The sequence below is a fragment of the Solea solea genome, chromosome 1 (assembly GCF_958295425.1).
Source record: "Solea solea chromosome 1, fSolSol10.1, whole genome shotgun sequence".
Lineage (NCBI taxonomy): Eukaryota > Metazoa > Chordata > Actinopteri > Pleuronectiformes > Soleidae > Solea > Solea solea.
The window spans coordinates 28,392,849-28,411,569 of record NC_081134.1 but is presented as its reverse complement, the minus strand read 5'-3'; the positions used below and the strand labels follow the sequence as shown (position 1 = coordinate 28,411,569).

The 18,721-nt window shown below is 41.3% G+C and overlaps 2 protein-coding genes across 2 annotated transcripts; one reads left to right on the top strand and one right to left on the bottom strand.

The window, feature by feature from the left end:
- The first annotated feature begins 231 nt into the window (after window positions 1–231).
- LOC131458170 (E3 ubiquitin-protein ligase MSL2-like) lies at window positions 232–7,882 on the top strand. Its single transcript, XM_058627001.1, has 3 exons — window positions 232–1,500; window positions 4,417–5,789; window positions 5,966–7,882. Exons 1-3 carry the CDS (start codon window positions 1,359–1,361, stop codon window positions 6,263–6,265), a joined length of 1,815 nt encoding a protein of 604 aa, XP_058482984.1. The 5' UTR covers window positions 232–1,358; the 3' UTR covers window positions 6,266–7,882.
- A 712-nt stretch (window positions 7,883–8,594) lies between these two features.
- LOC131458176 (tumor necrosis factor ligand superfamily member 10-like) lies at window positions 8,595–18,721 on the bottom strand. Its single transcript, XM_058627015.1, has 6 exons — window positions 18,502–18,721; window positions 16,627–16,752; window positions 13,235–13,280; window positions 12,667–12,783; window positions 11,726–11,982; window positions 8,595–10,895 (listed from the first exon to the last, which is right to left on the bottom strand). Exons 1-6 carry the CDS (start codon window positions 18,607–18,609, stop codon window positions 10,686–10,688), a joined length of 864 nt encoding a protein of 287 aa, XP_058482998.1. The 5' UTR covers window positions 18,610–18,721; the 3' UTR covers window positions 8,595–10,685.

Below are 18,721 nucleotides of genomic sequence, written 5' to 3'. Positions count from 1 at the left end.
GGGCAAGCGGGTCTAAAAACAATCAAAAACCATACATAATCAACATATCCACGCATAATATATCTATATATATATATATACATATATATATATATATATACATATATATATATAATATTTCTTAAAATTAAACGTAATTTTCAATGAATTATCCATCAATTTAAGTTGCAACTTTCTAAGACTATTATGAGTTCTCGCGAGATTTAGACAACAGCGCCCCCCTTGTTCATGTCTGGGAAAGCGACGGGAGGTATGAGGAATGCTCTGCGGCTAATGATAGCAAGGTACACGGATAGGGATTTAATTCACCCCTCGGTCTTCGCTGCTCCTCCGGAAGAGGGATGTTACTATGAAAGCTGCTGGAGGACATAATTTAATAATTTAACGCACTCAGTCCTCGGTTTTTCGTAATACTTTCCCGCCGAGGCGAGCAGCGACAGCGGCAGAGCCCCGTTAATCCCGACGAGAGAGCGGAGCGGCCTTGCTTGTGTAGCCGGCTTCCCGGTGCATCTCAAGCGGTGAGCTCTCTCACGCGAGACCGAGGCTTCCGCAGGATTATTTTTCTCCACACCCAGAGAAACGTCGGCGCTCTGGAATTATTTTTCTTTCCACTACCTTATCTTCACCTTCTTATATACCTGTCCACGCTGACGGACAGTTTTTATCGCCAGCGCGGAGGCTTTTTTGTGCCAACGGGGCCTGTTTTGTTTTCGAGCCGCCATGAACAATAATAGAGCGGTGTGACGAGGCTGCCCGGGCTGCACCGCCAAACCACAGTGGAGACACGGATGCAGCGCTGCAGGATGATAATAAATGCACCTTGCGATAGCAGCTCTGGAGCGACGTGAGACCCACCGGGGACGAGCATGCATGTGGAGTATGGGCTACCCGGGGACAGAGCTTTGCAGAGCGGACTACTTTGGCACGAAAGCCCGTGTTTGAATTTGGGACCTGCTGCTTATTTCACCAGTTGTATGTAACCAAGGAAGGCTCCATGTGTTGTTAATGTGGGAAACAAACTGAATCCCATTGGCTAGAGCGACGTTTTTATGCATAAACGGACCCACCACCATCGTCATCGTCATCATCACCGGGGGGAGCGGTGCTTCCAGAGCCGGGAGACACTGAGGATGTGACCGGGGATGAGTGGGAGCCTCTGTGTGGGATTCACCCACGGAAAAGTGACACCCTCACAGCCACCTATGTTTGTCCAGACTCCCCTCAGAGAAGCAGTCGTTTTTATCTCGCATTATTTTATTATTATTGGGTTTCTGTAGTGTTTTAACGGTATCAGTAAGTCTTTTTCACGGACCGGTCCGGCCCGGACTGGAGCTCCCTCCCGGGGCCAGGCAGCTGAGATGAACCCGGTGAATGCGACCGCTCTCTACGTGTCCGTGAGCCGCTCTGTGCTGCAGTGCGACCCCCGAGACCCGCGGGCTCTGGCGGAGCTCTGCAAGCTGCTGCCCTTCTTCCGCCAGTCCCTGTCCTGCCTGGTCTGCGGTGAGCTTCCCTCTGATTCTTATTAATTTATGTATTTATTCATAAATGTCTTTATTATTTATAATTTATCGATAATAGGCGTGTGTTGTTTTTTTGTGTTGTTGTCATCTGTGCTCCCAGGAGGAGCGAGCCTTTAAATAATGCTGCTTTCAAGGACTGTCGAAAATTACTGTATCTTCCCTTATAAACAGTGAATCCAACATTTAATCAGTATGTTTTCAGGATGTTGTATATGATTTGTATTTCTTGTCCTTCTTGTAACTAAACTGATGGTGTTACTGTCTCGACTAAACTTTATTTTTTTGTACGTTAAATAATTTTCCTTTTGTATAACTGCACTTTCATATATCAGAATTGTTTGACTTGGTGTTTTGGTGCATCTGAATAGAATTACATAAATTATATGACCTAAGACATTAAAAATGTATACAGTAACACAAACACAAAGTATTAACATAGGGTGCAGTGGGTTAAAAGTAATTATTATCATTATTGTTTATATGGTTTGCATTAATATGACGCATACACATTCATTTGTTAACATATATAATGTGGGCTGAATTTTTTTGTGAGTTACGGTAATTTCTAAAAACGTAAAACAATACTTAATCTACATCCATTTCAGTTTAAACAGTCTTTGTTATAGGACTACGACTACTAATACGATGAATCATCATCGTATTAGTAGTAGTATATTGTGTAACCTTAACAATCATTTTCACAAAAAACCTTGTAGGGCTCCCTAAGACAAAGCGACACATCATAACTAAAGTGTTGTATGAAATAAATATTAAATAATATGTAAGTTAAGTAGACAATATATTATCTCATCAAAATAGACGTTAAACGTTAAATTAGTTGATAACAAACACAAGAGAATTGAGTCATTTTAGGGTTCTTTGTTTACATATTTGAGCTGATAAAACGTAAAGAGTTTAAAATATATGAATTATTTATTTCCTTCCGTTTTTTATGGTCCTAAATCCTGTTGATCACACGTGAAAGTACGCGATTCCGAGGCACAGTGAATGCACCATTGGTCTCGGCTCCGCCCACCGTGACACACCCCCCTCTGTGTGCAGCTCAGCAGCAGTGGGGCGTTTCTCTGTTTTTTATGGAGGAGGCCAATTTATTTTCCTTAATGAACCTTAAATAGAGTGATTCATTTTATTATTATAATTATTTTAATATTTATTTTATTATATTTATTTATTTTATTATATTTATTTTAATTTCTTTAAAAAAAGGTGTAAGTATAAAACATTTTTAATTAATATTATTAGATTATTATATAGAAAACAAACAGTAGAAAAAACAGTCAGAAAAACTGAAAAAATAACGTTTTGTGACTTAGCAACAAGTTTCTCGGAATAAAACTGAAGTTTTGTAATAAAGGGCTGAAACTAATGATTATTTTAATTAAAAAAATGGTAGAAGTATTTTAAATACAAATATAGTATAAACTAAATATTTAACACATCAAAATACAAAAAATAAGTAAACTTTTGGCTGAAAAAATAACATTTATCAAGTCTTCAAGGACAAAAAAACACAATTCATTATCACTAACTGATTCCAATGAGTAAAAAATGTCAGATGTCGGCGTCTTTAATGTCACTAAAAGGCTGATTATACAAGTTCTAAATAAACGTTTCCATGTCTCGTTGTGATGTAAAGGTCATGCACTCTCAGATAATTCAGCATAAATATTAGATGAGCGTGAACAGGTCCAGTGAAGACACTCAGTGGTTTTGTGGGGGCTTGATGAGGCATCACAGAGTCAGGAGGGTGGCTCGTTTCCTCTGAATGGACCTTCATCCTTCTTTTTTTTCTGTATCTGCAGCTGCACTCCTTGGCAACGAGTGTTGCTAAGGAAGCTCCTCTGAATGAGCGGTTGTCAGTCGCTCTGGCGAATCGCCACGCTGCGCCGCACTCAGGTTTATCAGAGCGAATGTGTCGCCTCAGGAAGCTGTCATTTTCTACAATACATTACATGTCATTTAGCAGATGTACAACCTGCCAGGGGTGGAGTTGAACTTGCGACCATGAAGTCTTTTGCACACAGGGTACCAGTCTTAACCACTGAGCCACTCCACCCCCTCAGAAATAAACCACGTTCAATCACAAGGAAGAATTTAACTGGATATGAATTTTATTGCTCTTGGCAAACGCTGCTGCTCTTCCTGGGTCGTGAGGTAATCATCAGCTGATTTGAACTGTTCCTGTGAAACAGCGACCATCAGTGTTTAAAACAGGGACTGCAGTTCGCGGTACACCAAGTCATCTGTTGGGTCAATTCAACTGGAAGGTATTCATCGGTTTGAGGGAAGTTTGTCAGATTCTGTTTCTTTGCTCCATGAATCAAATAAATCATTTAAACTGAATCATTTTTGGTTTGACATTTGAGAACATCATTGTTTCCAGAGTTTGGGAAACAAATACCAGATTAATCGATTATGCAAATAATAAACCATTTATTACAATTTACTCAGCTGTATCGGTCGTAGAAACATACTTTAAAGAAATACTTCTGCTCCAATCACTACGTTATTTGTGGTGAAATTAATCAATGAGTCGAAGAAATGTTGATCAGTGTTTACTATAGAAATAATGTATAATCTATACATGTTACCTAAATTAATTTCTGTTGGGAAAAATAATCTAGACTTCATGTGTATTTGTTGAAATTATGAAGTTTACAAGGTTTCTTGAATGCATTGATCATGCAGCTGATCCTGAAAGCTCCTTGCCATGTAGATCCTGCAAATTTACTAGGGTCTTTGAATGCATCTCATTAGCTCCTCCTCTCAGCTCAGTCCTGCATTACTTTCACAAGCTCTCATGCACCGGAGTTACTTTTATATTCTATGAAAGCACATTTCTTATATCCTGTACCTCGTCTGTTGTTGTTTTCAGGAAACCTGCTGCAGGATCCCATCGCTCCCACCGACTCGTCATGTCAACACTACGTGTGTCGAGGCTGTAAAGGTCAGAGGATGCAGCTGAAGCCCTCGTGCAGCTGGTGCAAGGACTATTCCCGCTTCGAGGAGAACCGGCAGCTCTCGCTGCTCGTCCACTGTTACAGGAAGCTCTGCCTCTACATCACACAGTCGCCGCTCGCCACGCACATCGCCACCGCCGCTGGCGACTCCCCCGACCTCCAGGCCGTCCTCAACGAGGGCCTGACACAGGCCGAGAGCGAGCCGGAGGCGGAGGACGTCTCCGACTCGGCGGCGCCATCGCAAACGGCATCCACCTCTGATGTGGTTGACGTTCCCCTGGTGACGGAGATCAAGGGGGAGGAGCTGAGCCCGGTGAGCATCAACGGACTGCACGACTGTAACGGCCTGGTGAGTTCGGACTCTCTGCAGCCTGTCGCCATGGACACGGGCGGAGGCATCAGCAAGCAGGAGAGTTTTTCGGCAGAGATTCCCGTGTGTGTGAGTGTCACGGCGAGCGAGGAGGCGGGGCTCTGTGACATCAGCACGTTCGGGGACGAGCTGAAACATGGGGGAGGGCCGCTGTTGTTGAGCGTGGAGGAGGTGCTCAGGACTCTGGACACGGACCCCGACCCCTCGCCTGAGCCCGACGGCCCCCCCTCTGCACCCCAGTCCACCCTCAACGGACCTCTCTGTCCGTCCGGCCCGGACTCGTCCCGCCTCATCCCCTCCCTCCCCCCGGAGAACAGCCCCCACCCCCTGCACTCTCACCCACAGCCCTCGCTGCAGCCCCCGCCTCAGCCCTCCCCTGCAGTCCCGTGCCTTCCGCCTCGCTGCCGCCGCAAACGCTCACGCTCGGAAAGCGACAGCGAGAAGGTGCAGCCCCTCCCCATCTCCAGCCTCCTTCAGGTTGCTCCGCTCGGTCCAAGCAGCCCCGCCCACCACTACCACAACCCCGCTGCCACCAACGCCACCAAACAAGAGCCCCAATTCCCTGTAGCCCCACCCCACCCTCACTTGGCCCCCGTACCCAACGGCAGTCCAGCCAAAGTGGGGAAGGCGGTCCTGGTCTCCAACAAGGCGCTGAAGAAGACTGTGGAACATCACAGCGCTGCCAAGAAGGCGTACACCAAGGCCAGGCAGGGGGCCCCCAACAAGCCCCGCCCACAGCCCCGCGACCGCGTGCCCCCGCACCCACACGCTCACCCGCTCACGCATCCGCCGAGTCCATCGAAGCCGCTGTACAAGAAACCCGTGGAGAAGAAGGGCTGCAAGTGTGGCCGCGCCACGCAGAACCCGTCTGTGTTGACCTGCAGGGGGCAGCGCTGCCCCTGCTACTCCAACCGCAAGGTGAGGACAACTTGCGATTCATCAACGACATATTCACTAAATATACATCAGTGTTTGACGTCTTTGTTTTTATGGAGCAAAAGAAAAGAGAAAATATTCACGTTTAAAAGCTGAAAACATTGGTGATAACTGTGTGACTGAGATATTGGTGTAAAAGGTTTGTTGTTGTTTTGTAGGCGTGTCTGGACTGTATCTGCCGCGGCTGTCAGAACTCCTACATGGCCAACGGCGAGAAGAAGCTGGAGGCGTTTGCCGTGCCAGAGAAAGCCCTGGAACAGACGCGACTCACGCTGGGAATCAACCTCACCAGCATCACCGCCGCCGCGCTGCGCAGCCCGGCCGCCAGCTCCCCCGGCGGCACCCTCCTCAACGTCACCACGGCGACGGGGGCGCCCGTCACGGCCGCCTTCCTGTCGGGGGCGGGGCATGACAGCAGGGCCTTTGACGATTCACTGGAGATGCGGTTTGACTGCTGAGCTCCCGCCCCCTTCTTCTGGTCGGTTGTCGCGCACATTCCCCCCCCCGCCCTCCGCCCACCAGGGTGCTGCAGGGGGCGGAGCTAGAACAAAGGCAGCTAAAGTGACAGGCAGGTGATGAGGGTCACCAGCTGAAGCAGTGGCGGCGCCCTCCGTCCATCGCCCGCATCTGCACCGCAGCGCCGCAGAGAGAGAGAGAGGACGTGTAGCGTCTGTTTCTGTTCTCTTGTGTAATAATGTGTAGAGCATGTTGTGTAGCTAAGTCGCAACTGTGTCTGCGTGTGTGTGTGTGTGTGTGCGTGCGTGCGTGTGTGTGTGTGTGTGAGGGGGACGTTGTTGTTTGGAGATAAACGTTATTCGCAGGAACAGAGACGTCATCATCATCATCAGAGAACGGTGTAATTTATATAAAAAGAAAGAACTTTTCTACATGGACTCACTTTTCATTCACGACGATTTTTTATGAGTTACGCTGCAATAACGACACAGGAACGCCAAGACTGTAACCAGAGGATTTTCACACGGCTCCATTTGGATTTCGCTGTCTTTCAAAAAGTGGAGCAATTTTCCACCTAACAAAAGAATCACTTCAAAAAATCCACGTTAGTTTAAGTCTACGACGTCTTTAAGAGCACGTTCACGTCTTTATCTCACAGATTTTTCCAACAGGAAACTGAAGTTTGTAAACCACTCACTCAGAGAAAATCAGTGATTTTAGCTTGCGGGGACACATGAGCTGCTGGTCTACTGCTGCCTCGTGTGGTCACTTTGTGTCACTGAGGTTAATCTTGACAAATAAGACATTTGAACTTAGTGATGGAGGCAGCAGTGGATCAACAATTCCTGTGTGCTGTGATGGTAAATTGTTGATTTTCTCTATGGAGTGTGGGAGAGATATTTCAGTTTCTAAGAATTAAGACTTTTTCCCCCTGAATTCTGGCTTATTGTTATTTTGTTTCCATAAATGTACACACATGACCCTCTTCCTTCAAACATCTCAAACTTTGTTAACCACTGGTGGAAAAGTCGGGCGTGGGAGATTGAGCGTTTTACAAAGTGACGCAGACTTAATTTTCCAGTTCCAGCAAAATTAAGTCTCTAATCTTAAATTGTCTTAGATTTAAGCAGGTGTGGATTTAAAGTGAGTCAAAAAACCTGAAGTCTCCCCTTAAACTGCAAGAACCAGGATGTCAAGTCTGTTAGATTTCATCATTGCTAACGTTTAGGGGAGAAAAAAACCATATTTATTTGTTTAAAAAATATATATATTTTTTAAATTGAAATAGAATTTTCTGAACCGTATTGTGAAAATCTCTGCTTATGTCCTCGTTTCCTGTCCTTGCAGGAAGTGTTTGGTTTGTGGAAGCTGCTAAAAAAACAAAAACACCCCCACAGTTTCCTTCAGTTGTCGTCCTCTCTTAAAGGAACATTCACAGTATTTATCGGACCTTCCCGACACGTGGGAGCTTCAGTTAGTCCTCGTCCCACCTGTTGATCCACTCTGGACCGTTTGTGTCTCGTGTCTCCAGACGCTCGTCGTTCTCGTCGGGGCATTTGAAAAACCTGTAATATAACTGTAACATATTTCCACAAAAAAGAAAGAAAAACCAAAACTTACTCACAGACTTGTGTCATTATTTTCTTCTTTTTCTCTGCTGTTTTTTTCTCCTGCAGGTTTTTCTTTATGTAGCTGCTGAAGTTGGACACTAGAGGGCAGCATCGGCAACAGCAGCAGCATGGAACCACATGTTGCACGGTTTGATTTTCACCAGCAGGGGGCAGAACATCCATGTTTATGTGAAGCGGTGTTTCACTGTCTTTCTTCTCTCACTTGAGGATTTTTTAATATATACATATTTTAGTTTGAAAACAAAATAAAAAAACAGGATTTTGAGAATTCTCACTTAATCTGAGATTTCTGATTTATTTCAGTTCAATTCTGTGATTAAAGTCAAGAATCTGGAAAAAGTTGTCTCAGATTCTGATTTAAATCTTAGGTTTGTGACTTTTTCTCAGAATTCTGGCTTATTCATTTTATATTGCTTTTTAGTTTCAAGATTGAAAAATCTCAGAAATCTGACTTTTATTCTCTCAGAATTTAGACTTTTTTCTCCAGAATTTCGACTACAATCTCAAGATTTTAGAGTTCTGGTTTATTATTATAATTTTGTTTCCATAAACGTACACGACTCTTGTCCTCTTCCGTAGGTTTGAAACGTATCAGACTTTGTTTACTAGCTGTTAACTTTGTTTATTTGTTGTTTCTTAAATTTCATTTACAGAAACAGCGTTTGTTTGATGTGAATGATAAAGAGAGAGAATCAGGACGTTTAGTTGAACATTGTCTTTATTTCACATATTTACACAAACTCATATTTACATTCACATTGTTTTGTTAAAAAAAATAAAACTTTCTTTTGTTTTTGTTGATTTTGTTCGTACTCAACTCATGTGCAGATTCTTCTTCAGCTTGTGACGACAAAGTCGGCCGCAGGTTGACGGACGGACGGACACATGGACGCGGCTGAATTAAAGGTACAGTCAGCTCATTTGTCTTTTTCATGTGGATTTGATGCAGCGTTTGTTTTTAAAAAAAGAGAAACTTGAATATAAACATTCAAGCCTCTGTGAAGGCCACCATAGTTCCATACAATCTGCAGTCTCACCACCAGATGTCACTAATTCTTATTCACTGGAACATTTTTTATAAACAAACATAAATAAAAAGTTTGATAAAAGATCGTCTTTTTTTTCTTCTTAGAATTCAATTTAAATCTAAGTCTCAGGATCCTAGCTTATACATTTTTATTTAGATTTTTTAGTTTCAAGTTACAATTCTGAGATTGAAAAATCTCAAAATCTGACTTAAATCTTAGAATTCTGACTTTTTTTCTACAAATTCTGCCTTTTTTCTACAAATTCTGACTTTTTTTCTACAAATTCTGACTTTTTTCCCCCAAATTTCGACTTAAATCTGAGAATTTTGACTTTTTTCACTAATTCTTACACACTGGAACATTTTTTATAAACAAACATAAATAAAAAGTTACTTTAAAGCTGTTGTAAAACTGCGCACACACACACAGATCCATGATGATGCTGTGAATACGACCATATGTTCAGTTCACATATTGCTCACATGTGTACGTTTCAAACGTGAGAAATGAACGTGTTAAGTCGAATCTTGCCGGGAACAAAAAAGTCGATCCATCTCTGACACTTTAAAGAGCAGAGACTCGTGAGTGATGAGCACTCAGTGGATTAAAGCCTCCGGCTGCCACAGACGAGAGGCTCCATTTAGAGCAGTCCATTTATATGGTGTGGGCCACGTTTGAAAGTGTTTTTTTTAGTGTGGTTTTATGAGGCTTGCTTTCAGTGAGGACACAAGAAAAAAACTGATTTTAGCCACTTTATGAAAGACTCTACTATTAAAATCTACACCAGTTTGAGTCTACGATGTCTTTAAGAATGTCTTTAAGATGTCTTTATCTCACTGTGAGACAGACTTTTCCAACAGGAAACTGAAGTTTGTAAACCACTCACTCTCCCACACCAAACCCCATAGAGAAAATCAGTGATTTTAACATCACAGCACACAGGAGTTGTTGATCCACTGCTGCCTCCATCACTAAGTTACAATGTCTTATTTTGTCAATTCGGCAATTGAAATCCTTTGTTCAGATTTATCTCAGTGACACAAAGTGACCACACAAGGCAGCAGTAGACCAGCAGCTCCTGTGTCCCTGAAATCACTGATTGGGGTTTGGTGTGGGAGAGTGAGTGGTTTATAAACTTCATTTTCAGTACAAACACATTCTTGTAGACTTAAGCTTATGTCTTTGGTTAAGTGGCTAAAATCTTTTCTCTCCTGCACCAAACCCCAAATCAGTGATTTTAGCTTGTGGGGGACACAGGAGCTGCTGGTCCTCTGCTGCCTCGCGTGGTCACTTTGTGTCCTCTGAGTTCAGTCTAAACGAAATATTTCAAATGCCAAATTAATTAAAATACGACACTTGAACTTAGTGATGGAGGCAGCAGTGGATCAACAACTCCTGTGTGCTGTGATGTTAAAATCACTGATTTTCTCTATGTGCTATGGTGTGGGAAGAGAAACCTGCAGTTTCATGTAAAAGTCTGTCTAACAGTGAGATAAAGACATGAACAGTTTTCCTTGTAAAAACAAACTGATCCATGACTTTAGAAACATAATTTAAAGACTTAATTGTCTCGTGCTTGTGCTGAAATATTTCATATGTATATAAAAAGTGTTTGAGTTGAAGCCTCCACCGTGAGATTAGAACTTCTCCTCCACCGACAAAAAACCAGTGTCGTGATTTCAGAACCAACCTGCGATCTTTCACTTTCTCACGTTACAAGTGCAGTCAGAGAGGAAGTCTGTGAAAGTCTGTCGTCAGATTCTCTAACTGATGAGAAAAGCACCGAAGAAGCTGCTCTTCTCGTCCGTGTCCACGGCCGACGCGTTGGTCACCGTGACAAACAGGTGGTCGCCGGCATTGAGCGGGAACAGCCCCCCCTGGTGGGCGGAGTGCAGAGAGAACTGGGAGCCCCGGGACCAGCAGGAGGTCCGGCTGGTCTTCATCAGCAGGATGGGAACCGGGTATGAGGTCACCTGCAGAGACCAGGACAGAAGGTGAGTGAGATTCATCTGAATAATCTGAATAATCCCGATTATTATTACTTTTATTGTAAGAATTATACATGCACATGTAAAAATTACTGTTTATGCAAAAAAAAGTTTGAGTCATTTTGAAAGTCTTGTACTATTTATATTATATTTTTCTATTGATTTTCCCCCAAATAAATATAAATTACTATAAAACTATAAAAATACAATTTTACCTCCACTTTTCTGTAAAAAAACAAAACAAAAAAACATTTCAAATAAACCGTTTCATCTAATAAACGTCAGTTATTGTGTTCGTCAAAGTCAGGATTTAAAATAGATTTTAACATCTGTAGAGCAAATTTAAATCACATTAATTAACGTCACATTTATTTAAATCACATTAATCTCAATCACATTAATGATTCAATGGGTCACAAATTAAGGACTGCAGTTTTATTATTTTATTTTATTCATTAGAAAAAAGTATTTTTTCCTTACAATTTGCTGTAAAAAATTAAGTTCTTACATTTATAATACAACCAGAAAAAACAGTCTTTTGCATAGTTTGTCACTAAAACTCGTGAGTGCACCCTAGTGGACGACTTATGTAATAACAACACTGGAGACTTGGAGAATTCACGCAATTTTGTTTGTTCTATTTTATTTATGTTCCTTTCTTTTTATTTAAAGTCAGAGGAAAAATACATTTACAAGAAGCTGTTTCATTTATTCATAAAACTGATATAATAATAATATAACAATAACAATAATAATAATAATAACAATAATAATAATAATAATAATAATAATAATAAAACAGAGAGAAGTCCCACCTTCTTGTAGACATACTGCAGCAGCGGCCTCCCTCTGTCCTGCGCCTCCTCCTCCTCGCCGCCGTCCTCCCCCTCCTCCTCCTCGCTGTCGAGCGCGTGCGTGTGTCTGAAATACGTCTGCGCGTAAATGTAGTAAAGTCCCGGCTGCGGGACGACCAGCTCGCCGTCCAGCAGCTGCACGTCCTGCAGGAAGGCCAGCCCCTTCTGCCCCTCCCACCACGAGATCTTCTGACCCTGGACGCGACGCCCTGCCGACACTGAAACAGAGAAATCATTCACACTGAACCATTTTCCAGGTTAAATTTAACATTTTCAGACATTTTATGAACAAAATGAATGGAGAAATAATCAGTAGTTGCAGTTCTAGTGAATTTAATGTAAAAAAAAAACTTCTAGTCAAAATATTAATATTCACGCAAAATGTTCTAGTTTTTGTGGCGAATGGACAAAGACATTACGTACGTGTAAAAATTCACTTTTTTGTGTCTTTTATAAATTAAATTAAATAAAAGGTTAAAGTTCAAGTTTGCAGTGAAAGGCTGAACATTTTAACTTATTTCTTAATTATGTTGTCATAGGTTCATTAAATAGATAAGAAATTAATTTATTTTTTTTAATAATTTTGACAAAAAATACTTGTAATGTATTTTCACTGACTATGAAATAAAAGTGAATCAAAGCATTTTACTTTTAAAAACTACAGGTTTAGTTTTATAAGATAATTACAATTGTTAAAGATTAAAAATGCTTCATATAATAATTAAGATATTTATAACTGAAGTATTTTCCTTCACATTTTTTGAGGTGATATATTTCTTTCTTCCTCGTTTAAAAACCCATTTTATTCATATTTATTGTTATTTTTGTCAGGTAAAAAAAAAAATCACAGTATTTATTTATTTATTGATTTCGTTTTGTTTTTTGTTTGTTTTTGAACTCACCTCCTCCGTCACGCGCCGGATTAGGCAAGAAGCTGCCAGTGACGTGGGCGCCCACTTTGGGGCGAGGCGAAGCACTGTCCTCCATCACAAGTGAGGGCAACACACGAGACACTTCACCTGTGACAAAAAACACATGAGAAACATTTAATGATCACACCAAACACCAGAAAATCAACTAATCATTGGTTATTGATGGATTTCTGTCATCGTTTGGTTTGATTTTATTAATAAAATGAGCTAAATCAAGAAGAAATTATTTTTGGGGACAATATATTGTCTTTATTGTTTTTTTTTACATCTGATAAAAAATAATAATATGACAAATAAAAGACAAAATAGCTCAACTTAAAAATTTATTTTATTTTTATTCCATGCCTTAAATATTTCTTGTATAACTTATCACACTGTCATAAAACTACATTTTGTCAAATAAATGACAATAAATTTGGAGGAAAAAGTCACAATTTTTAAGTTTCTGGGAACAAAAATGAGAAAATGTACATTAAGAAAGTAAGAATTTGATGTTTGATTAAATAATAAACATGATTCATTTGTTTTTTGTTCTCACCTCTCACCGCTGACGAGATCTGCCGCTGGTAACGTTGAGACAGAGACTGAAGACACAACAAATGTGGACACTGTTCATTTCAGAAGCATTGTAAATGTATACTGTGATGTAATCGTCACTCTAAACATAAATCTCACTGTGAGACAGACTTTTCCAACAGGAAACTGAATTTGTAAACCACTCACTCTCCCACACCAAAGCCCATAGAGAAAATCATCGGTTTTAACATCACAGCACACAGGAGCTGCTGGTCTACTGCTGCCTTGTGTGGTCACTTTGTGTCACTGAGGTAAACCTGAACAAAGGATTTAAAATGCCGAATTTACAAAATAAGACATTAGAACTTAGTTATGGAGGCAGCAGTAGATCAACAACTCCTATGTGCTGTGATGTTAAAATCACTGATTATCTCTATGGGGTTTGGTGTGGGAGAGTGGGTGGTTTACAAACTTCAGTTTCCTGATGTTTGAACGCGTTCCTGAAGTTGTTTGCTGTGACTCTACGTGAGAACTCACTCTGCTGTGACTTCACTTCATAGTCAGATCTCAGAATAATGTGAGAACACGGCAGGAGGAGAAAAAAAGAGTGTGTGTGTGTGTGTGTCAATATAATTAATTTGCTGAGTCACACGATAAAACAACTGTTGTTGTGACAGAAAACAGCAAAGTCAGCGGAGGAGGAAGACGAACAGGAGACGAGAATGAAAACAAACGCAACGAGTACTCTGTGTGTGTGAGCAGGTGAATGCATTCCTGCGCTGATTAAACCGCTCAGAATCACATCGGACCATGAAGGAGCTCATTGTGCGTTAGCTGACACTGATGTGGATCATTTCATTTCACTCTTCTCCTGAGACTCCCAGGAACAGGAAGTGCCTCATAACCATAATAGTTAGAACAAAAATAATGATATTGACTTTATTATTATTATTAGCGAGGATTCTGCCCACTCGCATGTCCTCAGACGTCCTCACTGGCCTCACGTCCTCGCACTGGTGTTTCATTTACAGTCTTTAAAGACATTAAATGACAAAGTCTGGCCTTAATTTTCCTGCAGAAAAGTGTGATGTTTCACATGAAGACAAAGTTGTGTTTTTTAAAAACTATCGTCTTTAAAAACCTGAATCAATCACTTTAGCTAACATTAGCAACCTTTGCTACATAGTTAGTCACTGCACCAATCAAAAAATATTTAGTTTGTTGACATAATTGGTTATTAAGTTAATTTTAAACTAAAGTAAACTTAAGCTGGAAATAGAAAGTGGTTTATTACAAAAAAACAACTTTTGGTAATCACGTGAATTCAAACTGAAAGTTACACTTACATTTTTTTAGTTAAGTTAAACTTAACAAAGTAGTGCAACAGAATTGATAATAGAGTTAATTCAAAGTTAATTTACACTGGAAAAATAAAACGATTAATTGACTTAAATAAAATGCTTCAGTTCATAATATTATTGGTAAATAAAAATATTACAGGAAAAATATCAGTACATTCAAAAATGAATATTGGAAACATGTTTAAAATTGTCCAAAAGAAAACACCCCCACCGGTCACATGACACGGCGTTATCGCTCGAGTATGTTTACAAACTGAGACGACGATTAAGTTAAAAAGAAACAACAGATGTGAAAAAAGCAGCGTGATTATGTCACTGAAAATTTATAATATCCATAAAAATGGCTTTGTAGTTTAGTGTGTGTGTGTGTGGGTCTGCAGTGGGTGGGGGATTTCAGGTTTTGATGAAGCACAGACTCCGAGAGAAAACTGAGCTTTAACAGCAGAGCCAAAAAATCACTGAGTCATTAAATCCCATCCAAAAAAACACTGATTTAATCCGTGAAGCACGTCGTTATCTTCAGCTACACAGAAAAAAACCAAAAATCTCATAACTGCTTCAAAAAAACTGCTCCCCTAACCTCAAATAACTGCTTCTGGTCCCCAAGGAGCAACGATTAAACGTTAATAAATTCAGGAATCAACGTTTACGCCAACAATACGACTGCGGCCGGCAGCTTGGTGGGCACGTTAGAAGTCCAGAAAACTCTCCCAGATAGCGTTAGCCAAACAAAACCTGTTTTTACGCAAATGCTTCGTGGAATAAATCACGCTTTTACGCATTTACCTCAATCTGAGCTCTAAGAAAAGGTCGGTCTCCTCATTACCAACGTCACATCGCCGTCGCTTTAGCAACATGAGCAATTCTTACTAAGTTGTTAGCCATGGAAGCTAACCACTGATAGTAACCTCCAGCACCAAGCATCGGACCCAACCACTGCGATTCACGTGATATGTGTGAGTCCGACCACCAGGGGGCAGAGCATCATCACTTTAGCAACATTAGCAACTATTGCTACATGGTTAGACACTGCAAACACGGCTCTGCTTTTATATAATATCCGACCCCTAAACAAATGTCAACAGCTACAGTTTCTTCACCCCGTCCAAACAATAATGGAGACTGTAGAGTTTTTAAACGTGGATTTGGTGAGAGGCTTTAAAATGTCGGTGTACAGTGAACAACAGGCGAATCTAAAGCAAAGCAAATACATCCTCTTTCCTTTCCGTCAGATGAGATTAATTTCACAGTTTTCATGTTTTGTCATGTTTCACGCAGACTCATCCTCACTGACAGCAGCAGCAGCAGCAGCTTCCTGTGTGTGAGACGAGTCCACTCTCTGTGAAGTGTTTCGTGGTCTGTTTCACCTTGTGTTACGCCGCAGCTTTCAGTTTCACCACTCTTCACCTGTGGAACGGGTTTTCTGAATACCTGACGTCTGCCAACACTTTCAACTCTGATTGTGTGATGATAGATTACTGAACATACCCAACCTCTGCTCCTTTTGTTTTTGTATGAGGTACTGACACACTTAAAAAAGATTCACCTCATGAAATCTACTTCAGATTAAGTTCATTTGTCTTTAAGAACATGTTCACGTCTTTATCTCACTGTTAGACAGACTTTTCTTACAGGAAATTGCAGTTTGTAAACCACTCACTCTCCCACACCAAACCCCATAGAGAAAACCAGTGATTTTAACATCACAGCACACAGGAGTTGTTGATCCACTGCTGCCTCCATCACTAAGTTCATGTGTATTATTTTGTCACTTCGGCTTTGAAAATCCTTTGTTTAGATAAACCTCAGTGACACAAAGTGACCACACGAGGCAGCAGTAGACCAGCAGCTCCTGTGTCCCTGTGAGCTAAAATCACTGATTTTCTCTATGGGGTTTGGTGTGGGAGAGTGAGTGGTTTACAAACTCACAGTCTCACAGTGGGATAAAGACGTGAACATCTTCTTAAGCTATCATAGACTTAATGAGAAGTAGATTTTATAAGAATAAAAAAAATGTCTTGCCGTTAGGGTGCTAACTGTTGCTTCTCGTTACCTTCTCGATGAGCAGGTGTAGCTGCTGTGTGACCTGCCAACACGGATCTCCTCTCACGACGGTGATGCTCTGCAGGTCAGCGCCCGTCAAACAGGAAACGCTGCTCCTGGCAAACGTCTCTTTCATCTGCACGGAGACAAACAGGTCAAAGAGACGTCAGCCGCCGGTGACCTCGCTGATTTAACGTCCTCTCAAAAGACTCCCGCGGCCTCATGGAGGTAATTTTTACTGTCCCCTTTTTTCCCTTTAAAGTAAATTCCCTTTTCATTTTAAGTAGAAAACCAGAGAAGAAATGTCTGCAAATGACCTTTTATCACATGTTTCTCCGCACAGTGACATTTCTGCCACTAGAGGTCTCTCTTTCAATACGATAACAAAATATTGAGTTTGGGATCTCTGTTTGTTGTCCCGTTGGTTCTCCTGTGTGTCTGCGTTGCTTGAGGAAAACTTTGGTGAAGAAGAAGAAGAAAATCCCAGTGAAAATTTGTAAAATATTATTTACAAAAAAAGAACCATGACATACAGGCGTTTCATCCGAAGTTCGACCTGGAAATGATCGTAGATAAAGACACTGGCGCTCCGCTTACTTGAATAGAAATAAGAATTTCTCTTGGTTTTTAACAATAAATGTTTGCGTTTTTCTTCACTTTGATCACCACTCAAAGCTGCTTTACACTGCAGTGTTGTCATTCACCCATTCATCTATCACACATCTTTCATACCCATTCACACTATCAGGAGCAACGTAGCAGAGCACGTAGAGAATCGGGAATCGAACACACAACCTTCCCGTTGAAAGACAACTTGCTCCACCGCTGCTCCACCGCGTCGTCTTTCCAAAGAGAGTCAGAGACATTTAGGCTGAATCCAAAAAATGGATATTTGACAGAGACAAACGTAAAATCGGATAAAATCTGAATAATTGTTACGTTGTTTGAGCTAACCATGTAACAGCCAAGTCATTTCCTTCATTAATAATCTTAATTGATTTTAAGATTGTATCAGACTGATATTGGTAGAAGAATAATGTTACATATTGTATCTTTAAATGTAAATTCCCAGTTTTCACTTTACTGTGAAAATGAACGTCGGTAAAATCAATCAATTGTCGCGTTACACTTTTGCCGAAGCCGCTGAGTCGACACAAAGTCTGTGTTTGTGTTTCACTTCTGTGAAAATCACGACTCGTGTGGATTAATGATTCCTGTAAACACACACACACACACACACACCCTGATAAACACACATAATACAGCTGCTCTTCACTTCCTTGTCTCATTTCAGAGGACAGAAAAAAAACCTGTAATATTTTGTTCATTTTCCTGCATCAACATGATCAATCTGCACCTTTCTTGATTGTATTATCAACGCAGAAAGTTATTATGAATTTGAAATGTAACTTTTAAGACCAAGTTCTACTGCAATATCATTTTATTCACTGCTAATGTAACAAAGGTTACATGTATGTAGATATAATATAAATATATTGCACATACACAATATAATCTACCTAATATTTCTGGTTTTAAAAGTTAATTTCACTCTAAAAAAAATACGATTTAAAGCGTTAAAACTTTCACTCAAGAGCAAAAATCCTCACGTTTATTATCGATAAAGACTCGCGGTGAGGATATGAAACTAAACGTGGACTCGTTTGTGTTTTTCGGCGCTGCCTCTGCTCGGAATCTGTCAGCAATCACTTTGACAACAAAGTCCGTGTTCATGACAGTGATGCGTTCAAGGTCAAGGTTCACGCTGCGTTTCATGTGCGTGCGTGCGGCTAAAAACCAGCGCCGCGCCGTGCCGCGCAGCACCATGCGTAGAAGCCTCCGCCGCCCGCGCGTCACCGCCGCTCAACTTGTGCGTTTTTCTTACCGAGTTGAGAGCCGTGGTGAAGTGCAGCACGGTGATGGTGACGACCACAGTCTGCAGCAGAACCGCCAGCAGCAGCAGGAGCCCGAGCCTCGGACCGGAGCCCGTCATAGCGACAGAGCGCCGTCCAGTCTCCAGCCTCCAGCCCCGAACCCGAACCCGGACTTCCAGACCGAGAACAATGGCAGGAGCTGCTCCTTCACTTCTTACCCTCCCTATCCCT